General features: G+C 37.1%; 1 protein-coding gene across 2 annotated transcripts in view; it reads right to left on the reverse strand.

Annotated features, from left to right (window-relative positions):
* The window catches only part of LOC113237246 (serine/threonine-protein kinase NLK), a 239,800-nt gene extending 228,415 nt beyond the window's left edge, over positions 1-11,385 (reverse strand). The window contains exon 1 of one of the 2 annotated variants that reach the window (XM_026473620.1): positions 10,889-11,385. In XM_026473620.1, coding sequence (XP_026329405.1) covers positions 10,889-11,085 — 197 coding nt within the window. In that variant the 5' untranslated portion in view covers positions 11,086-11,385. The remainder of the gene's footprint in view (positions 1-10,888) is intronic. The other variant, XM_026473621.1, reaches the window with a different exon arrangement.
* Between the last annotated feature and the right edge of the window lie 5,097 nt (positions 11,386-16,482).

A 16,482-nucleotide genomic window follows, 5' to 3' on the forward strand; every position in this document is an offset into this window, starting at 1 on the left:
TGAGTAAATTTTAGTTCATTAATTATTGTGACTGCGCGCGTGTCACGACAGTGTCACTGCAACTGCGTTTCTAAATACCGTATGTATGTATGTATGTTTTTCTTATAGTACCAAGTGACGGGACTAACAAGTCGTGCGCCTGGCCATAACAGTTGCAGTGTCACTCAAAGTTTAAAAAAAGCTTTAAATCTTGAAACAAAGATTGACAAGTCCCGTGTGCCAGTAATTTCACCAGCACCCTCACCACCTTCCAAATCCGAACGCAATAGTGCTCATTTTACTGCTTGACTGTAGAATGGGTAAAGTGACAGCATTTCCCTGAAATGACTCTTTCAGGTGCTGTACTGCTACTAATATTAATTTAATGTGGCAGTGGCGCACTTGCAGCACCACAACGGCGCTACTTAAGAGTAGAGTCTAATTTGAATGCGCACTAAGTTTCATAATATAATTCAATAATTTGACTATCCACGTGCTACTTATTTTCAACCAAATGTTACTTAGCCCTTTTTGCCTTTCAACCGACGATATCGATGGCGAAACCTATTTTCTGCACGTTAGGTTTATTTTGGCTGGCTTTGTTGTTTCTTTGATAACGAGCTTTTCTTTCATAGTACACAATGTAACTAAATTCTCGAGGCCTTTTAACTGATTATTTCTGAAGCAAATAATTTTCTTACTGTAACTAATATCTAATAGCATTTTTCAAGGCCACCCTAATAGGTACCCCTCCAAGATCCTATTCCTTATCTTATGTATTTATAAATAATTGTGTCTTATGCCACAGTCGGACGGAATGTCAGTATACCAAGTTTGAGGTCATAAGATTGATAATGCACAATAATACAAACACTGCTTACGCGTTATAACTAATAAATAACATCACCTGTAAAGATTTTCGTTTCTTTCACTAAATAGATCATAATAATAATATATACATAGAATCGGAAAAATAGTAAACTTTATTTTGGTTAGAATAAGCGGTTAATATTGTTTAAGGACAAGCAGACAGCATGATTGACAGTACGATACACGCTACTATACTGAAGATCATGGAGTCTTGAACTTTCAAATGGAGATATTCATTTTATATGTAGAAATTACTTCTTTGAAATGTAGGTCAATATACTCAGCTTTTTCAGATATTCGATTATAAATTTAAAGATTTTTTTCATTTTAAAACAATGATATAATAAATGTTTTCGCGATTGCTTTATATTGGAAATAAAACTATATCACTGAAAGACTGAAGAAAAAACTTTCATAATAGATTTTTAACAGATAACGTTACCTCAAAAAAGGAGATAAAACCAAAAACAAGCAAATACAGAAATTCGTAAGACGACGGCTAGTTCCGTAGCTCATTAGCCCCGATTGGGTGAAAAAGTCGCGGATTCGAAGGAATTTGTCTGTTTGTTTGATCTTTGTAAAAACAATAACAACAAACTAGCGGAGTATTTTTACAAGAAATATATGAAAAATATCGTGGTAGTAAAAATATAATATTCAATAAAATAAATAATGAAATAATACTTCGTCAGCCAGTCAGCCGTGACCATGGGGCATGTAAAAAGTCCGAAACGATCATGTAAGTCAATGGAAACGATGGTTTGTTTGAAAAAACAAATACATGCTATTTAGAACCGGAAAAAATAGTTTGTTTTTATGATACCAAGTGACAGGACAAGTCGTGCGCCTGACGTTAAGCGACACGCCTGTCCTTGGCAGTTGCAGTGCCACTCAGAGCTTTTGCCACTGCGCCTGTGACACTGAGGGCTAAGTTGACAAATCCCATGTGCCTGTAATTTCACCATCAACCCTTCCAAATGCTTGGCGACAGAAATAGGTAAGGTGGCATTACTTCCCTAGACGAACTCTTCCATAAGGAGCTCTTAACTCTATACTGCTGCTAATAAGTTTAACTTCCAACATTATACATATTTAAAAATATATGAAACAGACACACGCTTCGCCACAATACGCGATTATGTCAGCGACACAGTGGCGCGAGTTTGTCTTAAGAATCTCTACCTTCACTAGCCCTAAATTGTACTTCTCGAGAAACGTGGTGTCGATGGTGTATTCCGTACCTTTGCCTACATAATAGAATTGATCGATCATGCAATATAAGTACTTTAGTAAGAAAAGGTAACTGTGTGTAAAAAACAAGACCGTGACAATCTCGACGGCCCAACAGTTAGCAATCCGGGTTCCCGGTAAGACCAATTTAGGTCGAACTTTCCTAAATTGGTTCTGCTCTGGGTGTTCCGGTACACTACGCCCGGAGGTTATTTTGTCAATGCAGGACTCATAGTAAAGGCAATTCCCTTGTGTTAGGGAATTGGTGCGAGTAACCGACAACATTTATTATTTATGCCACCTTAAAAGTCAGCTGTTTAACGTAAGTTCATTGTGATAGTTAGTTAACCAGGTCAGTTCGCTACCGGAGTCACGCGTGTTGCTGCCGTTATCTCGCTGCGCACAGACGGCCCTGGCCTCGTAATTTTACACTTTAATTAGCGCTTTTTCGTAAGTCGATATGAAGCATTAGCATCTAGATCTTATACAGATCTGCCGTTACATTGTTTTGATTGGCTAATAGTGATAATTATTTAACGGATTCATTACAAAGATTAGCTCAGTGTTTGCGATATCGTTTACTCAACATAGTTCGTACGAAAACTCAACGTGCCCCTTCGAGTACTTCTACAAGAATAAGTTTATTTAACGCTGCTAACAGATGGACTGCATGTCTGCAGTTCTTGCGTGCAATTGTGAGATCGAGACTTCAACTGCAAGTATCGGCTGCAGTCTATGTGAACAATACGTGTAAATAATACGAGAATCAAAAGCAGAAATTGACATTCTAAAGAGTATATCTGTTGTTTTTTTGTGTCCTGAAGTAACTTAATTTTTTTTAACTTTTACGTGAGGGTTTAATCAATATAACGGTAAAACAACAACGCGATTGGTGAAACTATTGAAAATATTTTATTGTAATGGCGTCTTTGTTTACATGTTTGATCGCAAATTTCTCCGCAAAGTATAGTCGGTAATTACGGACGTGAATTCGTTGACAAATTCAAATGGAGGATTTCAACACGAGGAACAAGTCGTGCGCGGCTCAAGGTAGCTACATGCCTGTCCATAACAGTTGCAGTGACATTCAGAACTTGAAATCGCAAACGATCTGAGAAGCACTGCCACTGTGCCCGTCACCCTGTACAACCCGTACACACTGTACACCCCCAATACAACGCAATTTGCGTTGCGTAGCTTCCGACTTCGCCAAGCAAAAAGCGGAAACTCGACTTGGCTGCCTCACCTCTTATTGCGTGTACATATAAGCTTTTTCCAACGAACTCAAGCTGCTCTAGGTCGTTTGATGACGTCATAATGGTTCCTAGATTATAATTAAACCCTAAAAACTAGTATTCGCGACTTTGGCCACCAATTCATTTAGCATTGGTCAGTCATGGTATTTTGAACGTACACATGAACGATAAAGCGATGCTGTTCAATAAACTCGACCGATAAACGTATAAGGTAAGGTAATATTTTAATTTTTTGGTTGTAAAGATTTTAACTAGAGATGCTATTCTACATGGGTTGAAATTATGTCATCCATCAGTTATTTAAGAACAATATAAAGGTTAGAATAAATTATTTTTGTAATTAGTACAGAATAGGGCTGTTGCATTAATATTAGATGTAACTGTTAGATGACTAATATCATCTCACTCAGCCGTAACAGTGAGACACGTAAAGAACCCAAAACGTTGATTTATTCGAAAGAACAACTATACGAGAATTTAAATCCCAAAAAATTATTTTATTTGCAAATATAACAGATATAAGGGTTAAAATTTCGAAGACATCTTTACATTGCTTTCATTGATTGATTGTAATAAAGTGTTCGACAGTATCTCACACATAGTCCAATTTGAGACGCAAAAAAAAACCTGTAATGTTAAGCAAAAATACATAACAATTACATTTATACAGTTTGGCCCATTTACAGTGTTGGTACCTTTTTTATTCACATAGACGACCCTGCAACGACCCTTTTAAAATAAAGATTAGTTCCGCGAAACTCCATAGTTTAGAAGTTATGATTTTTTACCACTCCAGTATGAGAACTATTGCACTAAATTAATTGAAATTTGGTATGGAAGTAGTGTGACCATGTAGCTAGCATGTAATGAGTTTTTTTTGTGTTTATTCTTAGATTGCGCCGTTATTTTAGACCTTTAAGAGATTTTTTATTTGTTCACGATCAAAATGTTAAATTTTCGAAATATTCCTGACTGCAAAAATTGTACAACCAGAATTTAAAACGTAGGGATTGGTTACAAATAAAATTGTAGTGTTGCAACTCTTGTAACATCTTCATAAATTGACATAATAATAAATAGAGTAGAAAATTTTCAAAAAAGTAGATAAAACATCATAACTTCTAAACTATTGATTTTCGCGAAACAAATGGTTATTTATTTATTTAGTAAATGGGTCGTTACAACGTCCTCTAAAAAATTTTTTTGGACCACTGGAAATGGGCTGCCCTGTATTTAAAAAAATCCCAATACAAAACATTGTACTTTAAAACGTCAATAAAGATACCAATATTAAATTGGTCTCTTGCCCATATTAAATTGGTCTGAGCCCGAACAAGATAGTTCTATTGTAAGTATTTGAGGAGTTGGGTAATCTTCAGACTGTCCTGGTTACCATATATATATTATTGTAATGTCATCAGATTTTCAAAGTATATCGATAGTACATTGAAATGGCTGTGGACATAATTCACGATACAGTAACATGTTGTCAGTCATTACCGATATCATCTGCAACAGGAAAGCCAAAAACGTGGGAATGATGACTTTTATTTATTTATTTATTTATTCATTATTTATTCTTAACAGATAAAACTGGAAAGACTGGTTGATTATTGCTACAGATAAAGGTCAATAGGATATCTAGCAGGCCCGAAAGGAACCCAACACAAAACAAATGAAATTATTATTGTAAAATTGAAAAGTATCAAAATTTTAAAAGCTTCAGTAGTATTCAATATTATAAAGATTTAAAAAATCTCGACGTAGGTACATTTTAGCATTCTTGACAGTAAATTTGTTGACATTCTTATTACTGTAGTAAAGTTAATTAAATCTTATAACTAGATATTGGCAAGTTATTTAATATCAAAATATGTATTTTTTACGATATCAAGCAGCGACGACGGGACGGACAAGTCGCTTAATGATAAGCGACACTCCAATCTATGACAGTTGCTGTGCCACTCAGGGTCGTATTCCAGAACTCTACTTAATGCTTAAGTCAGGACTTGAGTATGATTTAAAGCAATCGAAATCATACTCAAGTCCCTGCCATTAGGGTCGTATTTCCAGTGCTTGAAATCATACTCAGATTCTGACTTGAGCATTGAGTACAGTTCTGAAATATGACCCTCAGAGCTTTAAATCGCAAAGATTTGAGGGGATCAGCCACTGCGTCCGTCACCCTGAGGCATAAATTGACAAATCCATGTGCCAGTAATTTCACCAGCACCCTTACCCTTTAAAACCGGAACGCAATAATGCTCACATAACTACTTGACGACAGAAACAGGTAAGGTGGCAGTACTTTCTTCGACTTCATAATGAGCTTACAGCTATTAAAAATGTTCTGTTATACCACGGTCACGAATTATGACATTTACTATATTACAACAATCAGAAAAATAACATTCTTAATACAAGAATGAACCAAACGGCAACGTTCATTGTCAAACCAACTTGTTGAGAAGTTCACAATAAAGTTTTAGTATCTATTCAAAGCAAGGCATTTCAAAAAAGGACGATCACAAAACAGGAAACAAAACACATGTTAGAAACGTTCCGCAGGTAGGAACCTTCCCAGGCAAGCAGGTAAGCAAGTGTAAAACGAATCTTTTGAAGTTTTGAAGATCGCCCAGAGAACACTTCATATACTTCCATATAATCTTGAAGATATTGCTGTACAGTATATCACAGGGAATGAAAGCAAGCTACAGGCAATAGTGAGCGTATTATCTTATTTTAATGAAAAAGAAACAAAAAAATTTACTCTGAAACAGGGATTACCACCCAGCACTGGAAATAATCAGAGGACAAAATGCGTAACAGACAGTACGATGATTTTAAAGGAGTAAATTTGTGACAGTAGAGTTTTGTGAGGCAGTTTTTAATGAAAAGTAGGTACCCATTACAAAAGGCTTTCGTTCCATGCTGTTTACAAAGGCGGATGGATCTACTTTTTCAACATGGCTGCGTGCGATTAGACGCGGGTGGAAACCATAGACGGGGGTTTCTATTTGGATAGGGCTGACAAAAACCTCAACCACGTTCAACCAAAGTGAAGTGAACTGAATAAGAAACTTATCTTACAGAGGTAACAATTAGACAATTTACAGTTACTATAAATCGAATGAGGTCTTTTATATCCAATTGTTGGTAACCAAAATGATAATCCTGTGCCAGCACAACTCCGGAGTTAATTATTTAACGCTTACCCAGAATACCCAAACCAGAAACATTTAAGAAAAGCTGATTTCTCAAATTGGTTTCACCGGGATTCGAACCCGGGATCTTGTACTATCCCCAATGCTAGCGAGATCGACAAAGCCTATATAAGACGTCTTAACATTCAAAGCAAGTAAATAGTGTAAATTAATTATGTTACGAAATTATAGCTATTTGAAAAATGGATATCGTATACCACACGTGGTCTATTTAGTTCAGTTTATAAGTAAAGTACGTACTGAATACAACGGTTTTCTTGTGAAATTTCGAGATAAGTTTGTGTTTTTCTTCTATCGTGAACATTTTTAGCAATCGTGTTATCACACCGTGTAGTAATCAGTGTATCTCAATTTTACTATATGTTTTTTCCAACGGGATTGATTAATCTCTTTCACTGTCATACGGAATAAACCAAAACCATTTCAGGTTGTAGACTCTTAAGAAAGCGACACGCGCAACGTCTTTCGTTCTTAGAGCATATTTGTAAAAGTTTTCTCTAACCAGCTCAAGCCGATTTCGCGTGAATAAGTGTGGTGAATTTCTTATTCGATTATAAAATTAATTAAATTATAATACTGGACAAAGTAGCAGTAGATCTCCATGTGAAAGATTTCGTCCAGGGAAGTACTGCCACCTTACCTATTTCTGCCGCCAGGCGGTAATGTGAGCATCTGCGTTCCGTTTTGAAGGCTAAGGGTCCTGGTGAAATTACAGGCACATAAGACTTGTCAACTTATGTCTCAGGATGACAGGCGCAGTGGCAGTGTCCCTCAGATCTTTGCAATTTAAAGCTCTGAGCGAAACTGCAGCTACTATAGTCTGGCGAATCGCTTAAAATAGAATAGAAAGTTCTTTATTGTTTTTCATTTTTGTTACAGTTTTTGTCCGTAAAAGGGTGTGTACGTAATGCAATGTGTCTTAAAGATCTATACATTTATTTTATGTCGTAAGCAGGCACGACTTGTTCGTCCCGTTAAGTTGGTTTCATAAAAAAACGTTTATTTCAACAGGTTGTAGTGATCAAACGTGGATATAGTTGTGTGTGACATTCCAAATTATGTAAATTTGTATCCAGTCATTATTTTATTAATCAGTCAGAATCTGACTGATTCAGAATAATGTGATTAGTAATTAAGGGTAGGTGCTACCATCTTACACAGTTATTATATTTATGTCACGATTACTACATCTAGTATCTCATCTAGTATATCATTAGAAGTCCGAACTTTTGCGACAGTCCCGTCATCAATAACGTCCTACTTATACCTAGTTTCTATTCTCGGAATGGTCTAAAAGCGGCGTGACATTAACTGGTGAAATGTGACGTCATAATATAAGGTGCGAGGGTTTCAGGTTACAAGTTCAATGCTTACCCTTTTCTTCACGTTGACATAGGATACTAGGAGTTTGAGGTACTTAATACAAAAAACCATAGATATCAAATTCGGAGTACTGTATAATTATAACTTATTTATAAAGAAATAAGACCTCAAAAGTTCATTGGAATTACATCTATTTGCCAAGTTTTATTGAAATCAGTTGCTGGAACGTGCGCGAAACCGGATTCATCCTCTAGTTTGCCATCCTTAGAAGCGGAAAATTTTCTTCATATTTAAATGGGACCAACACTGAGATACCCTCTCTCCAACAAAAAAAGAATCATCAAAATCGGTTCACAAATGTTCACAAAGTTATCGCGTAACATACACACAAAAGAATACAGTCGAAAAAACATCCTCCATTTTTGAAGTCGGTTAAAAAAGAAAATGCATATCAAATGCATGTCAAGGAACGTATGTGCATTTTTTTTATTTCTGATGGCTAACAAAAAATTTTTAATATCTGGTTTGTGTCATCTGTCATACGGCACGCCTAAATTTTAAACGACACGAAAGAAAACAAGTTTCAAGGTTAATTACCCCTCAAAGCTGTCAGTGTCCAATAAAACTCAATGTTTATTTTTAATTACGGGCATTGTCTTACGGACTACGGTCAACGTAGAACATCCTCTTGGTTACGGTAGATGACCAAAAAAAAGTAGCCTTCCAGTGATGTCTGTAGTGGTGATTTTCGACGTGTAATAATTGCAGGTCGTCATTATTAAACTTTCTATGTGCTTTATTTATAGTCGGTAGGTCGTGCCTTCGACAATATCGCGATTGTCTCATCACAACGTGATGAAACGAACTCATTTCATGCCAGCGTGAAGCAGAAAGCCGTGTTACGTGCGAGCCAATTGTCTCAGAGCATATACTATTTGCACAAAAGACAAAGGACTGAGATGAATTTTAAAGTTCGTTCATACCTAAAATCCGACGTTGTCGATTCGAGTCCTGTTTAACATACGACTAGACTACGAGGCAAGGGCTGGGAACTAAGTGCGGTCGGGTTTTAGGGCCCTCCACCGATCGACGCGCTTCGGAATAATCAGGCCTCCCCTCGTCGGGGTCGTTCACACACAATCGACGCGCCAAGCGCCATGAGGACCCTACCTACGCACGACGAGTCGGCACAAAGCATCCACCCATACCTTACCATCTACTAACCCCCGCTGCAAGAGTGACGACTGCGTCCCTTACTACGATAAAATCAGCCTTATCAACAAGACGGTAGAGTCCAACGTTACGACAACAAATACGCAGGCGCTGCACTCGTTTCAATAACTCACAGAGGACACGAATCGAAAACGATCCAACACGCCAGCAATAAAGTGCAGAATCGTCTGCATTTAGTACGCAGTCGCAAGACGCAATGTGCACTCGATTGCGGAATGTTTGAATATTGAAAAGCGCTCTTATGTCGTTTACGCTGGATTGAATACACGTCGCCCGACAGAGGAAACACCACGTGTTTACAGAGGGCAGATTAGCTAGCCTAACTTCATCGCACATGTTGTAAACTTTGAAATGTTCCCCACACTCGGTTCGTACGTAACACGAAAACTGATAGCGTCTCGCGGTCCAGATTGTACACCGTTCGCCATAAAAACGATCTAATAAAGTTTAATAATAAAAACTGACGCTGAAACGAATCTGGGGGCTTTCACTTAACGTACAGCTCGTGTTTGGAACCAGTAAACGCAGCCGCTCTGATACGGCAACCGCGGGCGGGAACCAGTAATAGCATCGTGTACGTAAAGCCTAACAGTGGATTTTGCTCTTACATGTTTCCAATCCATTGTATTGCATTCTTTTAACGGTATACATAATTAATCACACACAAAGATGGTCGTAAATATAAAGAAATGTTCTAGATACGAATCAACTAAATTTTAAGCAGTGACATATACTACACGCAACAGTGGCACTGTTGCCAGCTGCATTGTAAAACGCAACAATGAGCATTGTTACTTTAACATTCACAATAAGAAAGTCGAGTTTTAGGATTTGATCAAAAAGAAAATAGTCTATTGGAAGAAAACATGTCTTGTTTTTGTTTCATTTCTCTGCAGTTCTGTTTATGCCATCTAGTTTTATTTCACCTTACATTTTAATTATATTTAGCGTACAATAAAATGCAGAACATTAACTAATATAAGGTACAATACAACGCCCAGTGAATTAATTTCATTACCATGAGGAACATTTATAGGTCTTAAATCTGTCTCAGCAAAGGAGAAGGAAATGAGTTTAGGGATCATGTACAGTAAAAACAATACAAAATGTTTTACGTTCAAGTTGTAAAATGACTGACTTGCGTACTTAAAATGGTTGTTAAATGACTTGCATTTCTTCGAAGTAGCTACCTATTTCATAATTGACCTTCACACTATTAATATGTTATTGTTACATTTTAAATGATTGAACTTTAAGATTTTTGTACATTTCATTAAGCAAGCTTGTAACTAGAATAGAAACTTCGGCGTGACCTTCTTCGTGTTCTTCTTTCTCACTGTATAATCTTTTTCCAAGTGACAGGACGAACAAGTCGTATGGCCGACCAGGTAGGCGGTGGTAAGCGCTCCTATCCTAAACAGTTGCAATGTCACTCAGTTTTACTGCTTAGCGGCAGAAATAGGTAAAATGGCAGCACTTCCCTGGACGAACACATTCACTAGGAGCTCTACTGCTACTATTTATCAAAATGCATAGTTTAAATAATAAAATACTTCATTTTAACAGAAAACTCGTAGTACCCAATTTTAATGTGAGAATGTTATAGTGCAGGTGGAACTAGAAGTTTGTATATCTATACAGCAGTTGCCGCTTAAACAATTTGTCAACAAACTTGTGTTTTGGAAGCAAATGTTTGTCAGACAAATCACTGTTTATGAAGCAGAGTTGTGTTGAATAAGTTGGTTCAACACCTTACGGGATTGGAAGACTCACCATACGACTCCGAAGGCGCCATAGCCGATGGGGCGGTCGGGCTGCACATCCGTGGGGATGGCCTGCGTCTGGTAGTAGGGCGCCGCCGCCGCCAGGATGGCGCCCTGCGGCGCGCTCTGCGTACCGCCCTGCATCAGCGACATGGACACGCTCATGGAGACGCGAGAGTGCCGCGCGGGGCCACTAACGGCCGCCATCCAACCGCGCCGCGGCGAGCCGTCACCGCAAACTCACCACCATCACACGCCAACACCCCGCCCGATCACCAGCCCTCTCCCAGTGGACACGCGACGCTATCACCGGCTACTTCTTTATTATTCATGCTCGAACGGCTATGCGGGAATCACAAAACACACCAAACGTAGCAATACACATACACCGGCTAAATCCACAAGTTATTTGTCACGTTTGATCAAGTTTTCTGTAGCAAATGACCCGGACCGCTTACGCGAACCTAGTTATCCCTGGACAAAGGATAATAACCGTGAAATTTATTTGTGCACCGCACGCAGTCGTCCTCACGCCACAAGAATCGAGCGAAACTGGCCGGCCATGCGGGGAACGGGAAGGGAGAGGGAAGAAGCGGCATGGAAGCGGGCGCCAGAAAGAGACAAGAAATAACAATGGCGACGACGCGGTGAACAGCTGCTCGCATCAAGCCTACTTTTTTTTGAAGAATAAAGTTTTATGTTAACGAGGAACGATTTTTTTGAAAATAAAATAATTATCACTGATATTTTCTTACGATTTTTATTAAGTTCCATTTTATATATTTTTATTATATTAAAGCCCGCCAAGTGCGAGTTAAATTCGTGTAAAGTGAGTTCCGTATTGAAGACCTTATGCGTCATGCAATGATAAATGTAACTTTGTATTATTTTTCCTGTAAATGTATGCAAATGGTTAGATACAATGCCAGAATTTTCAATTTAAATACTCATAGATATTGACTTCTGTTTTTACTGAGCAAGTAGTCTCACTTCAAGTTGGATATAGACCATAATAACATTTTCACTAAAAATAATATATTTTAGAAATTCTCTCACCTAAGGTAGAATGTCAGCTACAAAGTCCTATAACTAAGCTTTGAAACCGATAAAAATGTTGCATAATTAATCAGGCAATTAACGAAATGACAGACCAAATACAGGATACTCAAGAGAAGGTTTCTTACCGGTAGGTACGGGACCCCTAAAAATGACATTTTGAAAATTAATCCTGCCCACCCTGCCCGCGTGATTGTGTTGTTGAAATTCCGCTGAAATTTTTTATTTACTTAATTTATAATTTATTTTATTTCAATTTTGTTTGCGTGTAACTTCTGGGAATTCTTTCTTTGTGTATAACAAATATTCGACAAAGCGAATGGGAAACGAAAACGAGCATAAGCATGGCTGCCAAGCCGCTTGTCAGTTTTGTTAATTCTTATAATAAGAGCATTGGCTTTAAGTATTAAAAAAACAGTTTTTTCTTTTTTATTGACTTTTCGCGGCTTTTCAGCATTTCAGCCACCTAAAAGGTTTTGACTTGTTTTTATTTGTTTATAAAACGGGGAAACTCAGTGAAACATAGGTATAATAACATAATAATGAAAGTCACAGGTTGTTATAATATAGTACCTGCATACTATGAGTCGTATTCCAGAACTCTACTCAATGCTCAAGTCAGGATTTGAGCAGACTTGAGTATGATTTCAAGCACTGGAAATACGACCCTAATGGCAAGGACTTGAGTATGATTTCTAGTGCTTTGAATCATATTCAAGTCCTGACTTGAGCATTGAGTAGAGTTCTAGAATACGACCCTTAGAGTTTGGTATATTTGTAGGTATTTTTAAAATTTATATTTATTGCATTGATAATTCAAAAGACTTCACGGTGGCGGATGTCCTGAAAATGACAGACAGCGAACATTTTAAAGCTGGAGCGTTATGTACGGTCAAGAGCAGGGCGTTCAGTGTCGCAAAATTGGGACTCGACATGGTCACGAAATTCCGGGAAAAATAAGACACGAGACTACTTCAAAAGTAGTTTTCATTTAGGCAGTCAAAACAATATTTTAATCAAGTTCTTTATTAAGTCAAATTATAAAATCAAAAACTATTTATGAAGGTTTGTTTGAAAAAATAAATCCGGAAAAATAGTTTCATTTCCTATATTTATGATAGGTATTTTTTTCTTTTATTTTCATTGGACACGTAAAAACAAAGGACGTTTAGTGTGGTTTCAGATAGTCAGAACCTTTTTTTATGATGGGACGAACAAGCCGTGCCTGATAGTAAGCAACACGCCTGTCATTAACAGTTACAGTGCCACTCAGAGCTTTAAATCGCAAAGATCTGAGGGGCACTGCCACTGCGCCCGTCACCCTGAAGCATAAGTTGACAAGTCCCATGTGCCTGTAATTCGACCAGCACCCTTACTTTTCAAAACAGGAACGCGGTAATGCTGACATTACTGCTTGGCGGCAGAAATAGGTAAGGCAGTACTTCCCTGGACGTACTCTTACGCAAGGAACTCTACTGCTACTAAAACCGGATTTTATTTTATTGTTCCCCTTTCTCCACAGATCATTCTAATTGAATTGTTTATTGAGCATTGTCTATAGAGCTTTCAACTTAAAAAGGTACCAAGGTCACAAATAATTAAGAAACTGGAAACGTTAATGTTGTACATAAACTATAAATTATTTCGTGTGAAAACCTTAGAGGATGAAAAACTGAAACTGATTATTCTGTTCTATGGTCCAATCTACAGTGTTGCCATATCCACGAAACTGGAAAAAAAAGCCTGTTGGTATATATGTATATAATAGTTGTTTTTGATTACAAGTGCGGAAAGTTAGTCATTATTCGCGAGGCTCGAGGCTGCTTGGCCCGAGCCAGAGGCGAAGGTCAAGACTCGAGACAAGTGAAAATCGGCACATGTATCAAACGACGTTTTGTAATACATTTGCGAAAAAACTACACTGAAAGTAAAATAAAACAGTATTTAATATAATATTTCTTTGTCTGATAAAAATTCAGTGTACAATGGCAACTGTTGCCAGTAATCAGCTACATTAAAATTACTATTTTAGTGGCTCGGCGCGCAGCGGTCTCGCGTAATACTCACCTCCAGTCATTGTTAATACTCAATCAGCCATCTTTATGGAAAATATTTTGGTATTTTTAAATGTAACCCGTTGTTTATAAAACACCTAGGCAATTTAAACAAATAAGATGTTTGTAAGTAAATATAAGTTTTAATGACGAATGACTTACGTCACAAAGCACATAAATATTAAATAAATATATAACCTCTTTAGTTCTATGTCTAAGATTTGAAACAACAGTAAATTAAAAAAAAATGGAAAAGTAAAAGCACTAGTGCGAGAAAACCAACTTTCGGCATGATTTGTAGTACGAAAAATACCACGTTTTGAGCAACTGTATTAAAAATAGACTTTTACAATGTTTATGTGACTTAAGTCTTAAAAGTCTGGATATTCCCTTAACTGATAACATCAGTGTCGAGTCTCGGAAATATCAAAAAATCATCAAGATTGACATTCCCGGGATGTAAATCCTAGTCAAACGCACATCTAATTTGACATTTTGGACCTTGTGTAAATATCTGTAAAGATGAGAAAATCATTTCATTAAAAATTGCAGTAAACATATTAATACACTTTATTAATTCCTTCCAATCTTAGCTTTCCTAACCATTTTCCTTTATTTTCCTTTTTGTTTTTTCTCTCGTCCAACTCTTGATCTTTTATTTTATAGTTGGCAAAAAGTATTCTAATGCCATCTATGGGAAAAAAGAAGCAAAAGTGTATTGACTGTATTCGACAGTCGTCTCCATAAAGTCAATACATGCTTCCAGAATAACATCTCTGTTGATACAAAAAAATGCCAATTACAAAGTTTAAAAATAACTGCGAAACAAAAACTTTATACAAAGTAAAGTAGTTACACACAAACGCACACACTCAACATTGCTCCGCACTAGGGAAACCCTGTGTCGCGGGTGCCATGGACATACACATAGACAACCACAAATTACCCCCAAACTCATGAGAGATATAAATGCAGGCCATACAAATATTTCTCCCGGCCCGGAAATCCGACCTGGGATCTCTGCGTGGTAGTCCCCGTAATCGTAACCGCTCGGCCACGGAAGCAGTTACGAGGCGGGCAGCAGGCAGACACACGGCGACTTATTGCAGTGATGCAAACGCGATGCAGTGGTTACCTTTACGCGCGCGATTTTAAGCAGCGGTGCAAACGCGATCCAAGCGCGCGACTGCATCGATACAAACGCGCGATTGCATCGCTACATTTGGGATTTATAGGCGATTGCATCGATGCAATCGCGCGTTTGTACCGGTGCAATCGCGCGTTTGTATGAATGAAGTCGTCTGTGTCAATCGCCTATAAATCGCAAGTATAGCGATGCAATCACTAACCGTCGCCGCACACTACACTACACTCTAGTTGTATATGAGTTTTATATTTAGCTTCAACAAGCTTCAAAATGTAACAAAATTGATAAAATATTACGAGTTGCATGAAAATAGTGTTATTTAAAAAAAATTATTATGTATTTAAAAATAAATACAATTTTAATCAAATTTCGATCGTAAGAAATTCCATGTCGCTATTAATTTTAAAGTGGTTTTAAAACAAATTTAAAGAAAAGCTGCTTTTGGATACTTTGTACTATTTCTTCAGCGACAAAGATGGGTAATATCTATTGTAAACGTTCAATTATAATAAATAAAAAAAAAAAATAAACCACAAAACACAAAAACCTTAATCTTATTATATTAAATCATAGCAATAGTGGGACAGTGACGTATTGTTGACAGCAAGAGTGGGAATTCGAAATTACGTTTAAGAACTTTAATGCAATATCTATATAACACAGAATTATGATAATAATCATGTTACTTAGGCATATCTTAATTTTTAGTGAATGAGAAGGTTGTTGAGCGCCAGATGACATGGTTTGTGTTCTAAATGTTATTTGCGTTATTACTACCGTCTTAACAGGTTTAAAAATGGTCTAAGATGTGACTGTATTTCACTTACCTTTTTTCCCCATTTAATTAACCCTATAAAGATAACCGTATTTTATAGTACGTCAAAGATAACCATACGTCGATTCGACAAAAATAGGTTTTTCTTACGTTGCAAAAACCAAAAAATATTAACTATGAATGTTAGAAAATTAATTTTACGTAATATATTTTACTTTAAGAAAGTAAATTAAAAAATTGGCCTTTACAAGGGCCAAGTGTTCGATTTGTGCTTTGCGCAAATGGGATTTTGGCATTTGTCGCACATTGACTTGTCATCGTTTTCACTTTTTATAGACAAAAGGCATAATATTTCCTTCTCTTTGACTCCGGTAATTTATTATTATTAACAGACATATTAAGATTTAAAAAAAAAGCAACCGTTGTAGCTTAATAGTGTTGACTTACTGACTCTCCCGCAGAGATCGTGGATCGAATCCGGGCACCTCTAAGTTTTTCGGAACTAAAGTGCAAAATTTTATTTGAAATTTATCATGAGCTGTGAAGGAATACATCGTGTTGAAATCTGCACG

This window comes from Hyposmocoma kahamanoa, unplaced genomic scaffold (genome assembly GCF_003589595.1).
Source record: "Hyposmocoma kahamanoa isolate Upper Pololo Valley unplaced genomic scaffold, ASM358959v1 93, whole genome shotgun sequence".
NCBI lineage: Eukaryota > Metazoa > Arthropoda > Insecta > Lepidoptera > Cosmopterigidae > Hyposmocoma > Hyposmocoma kahamanoa.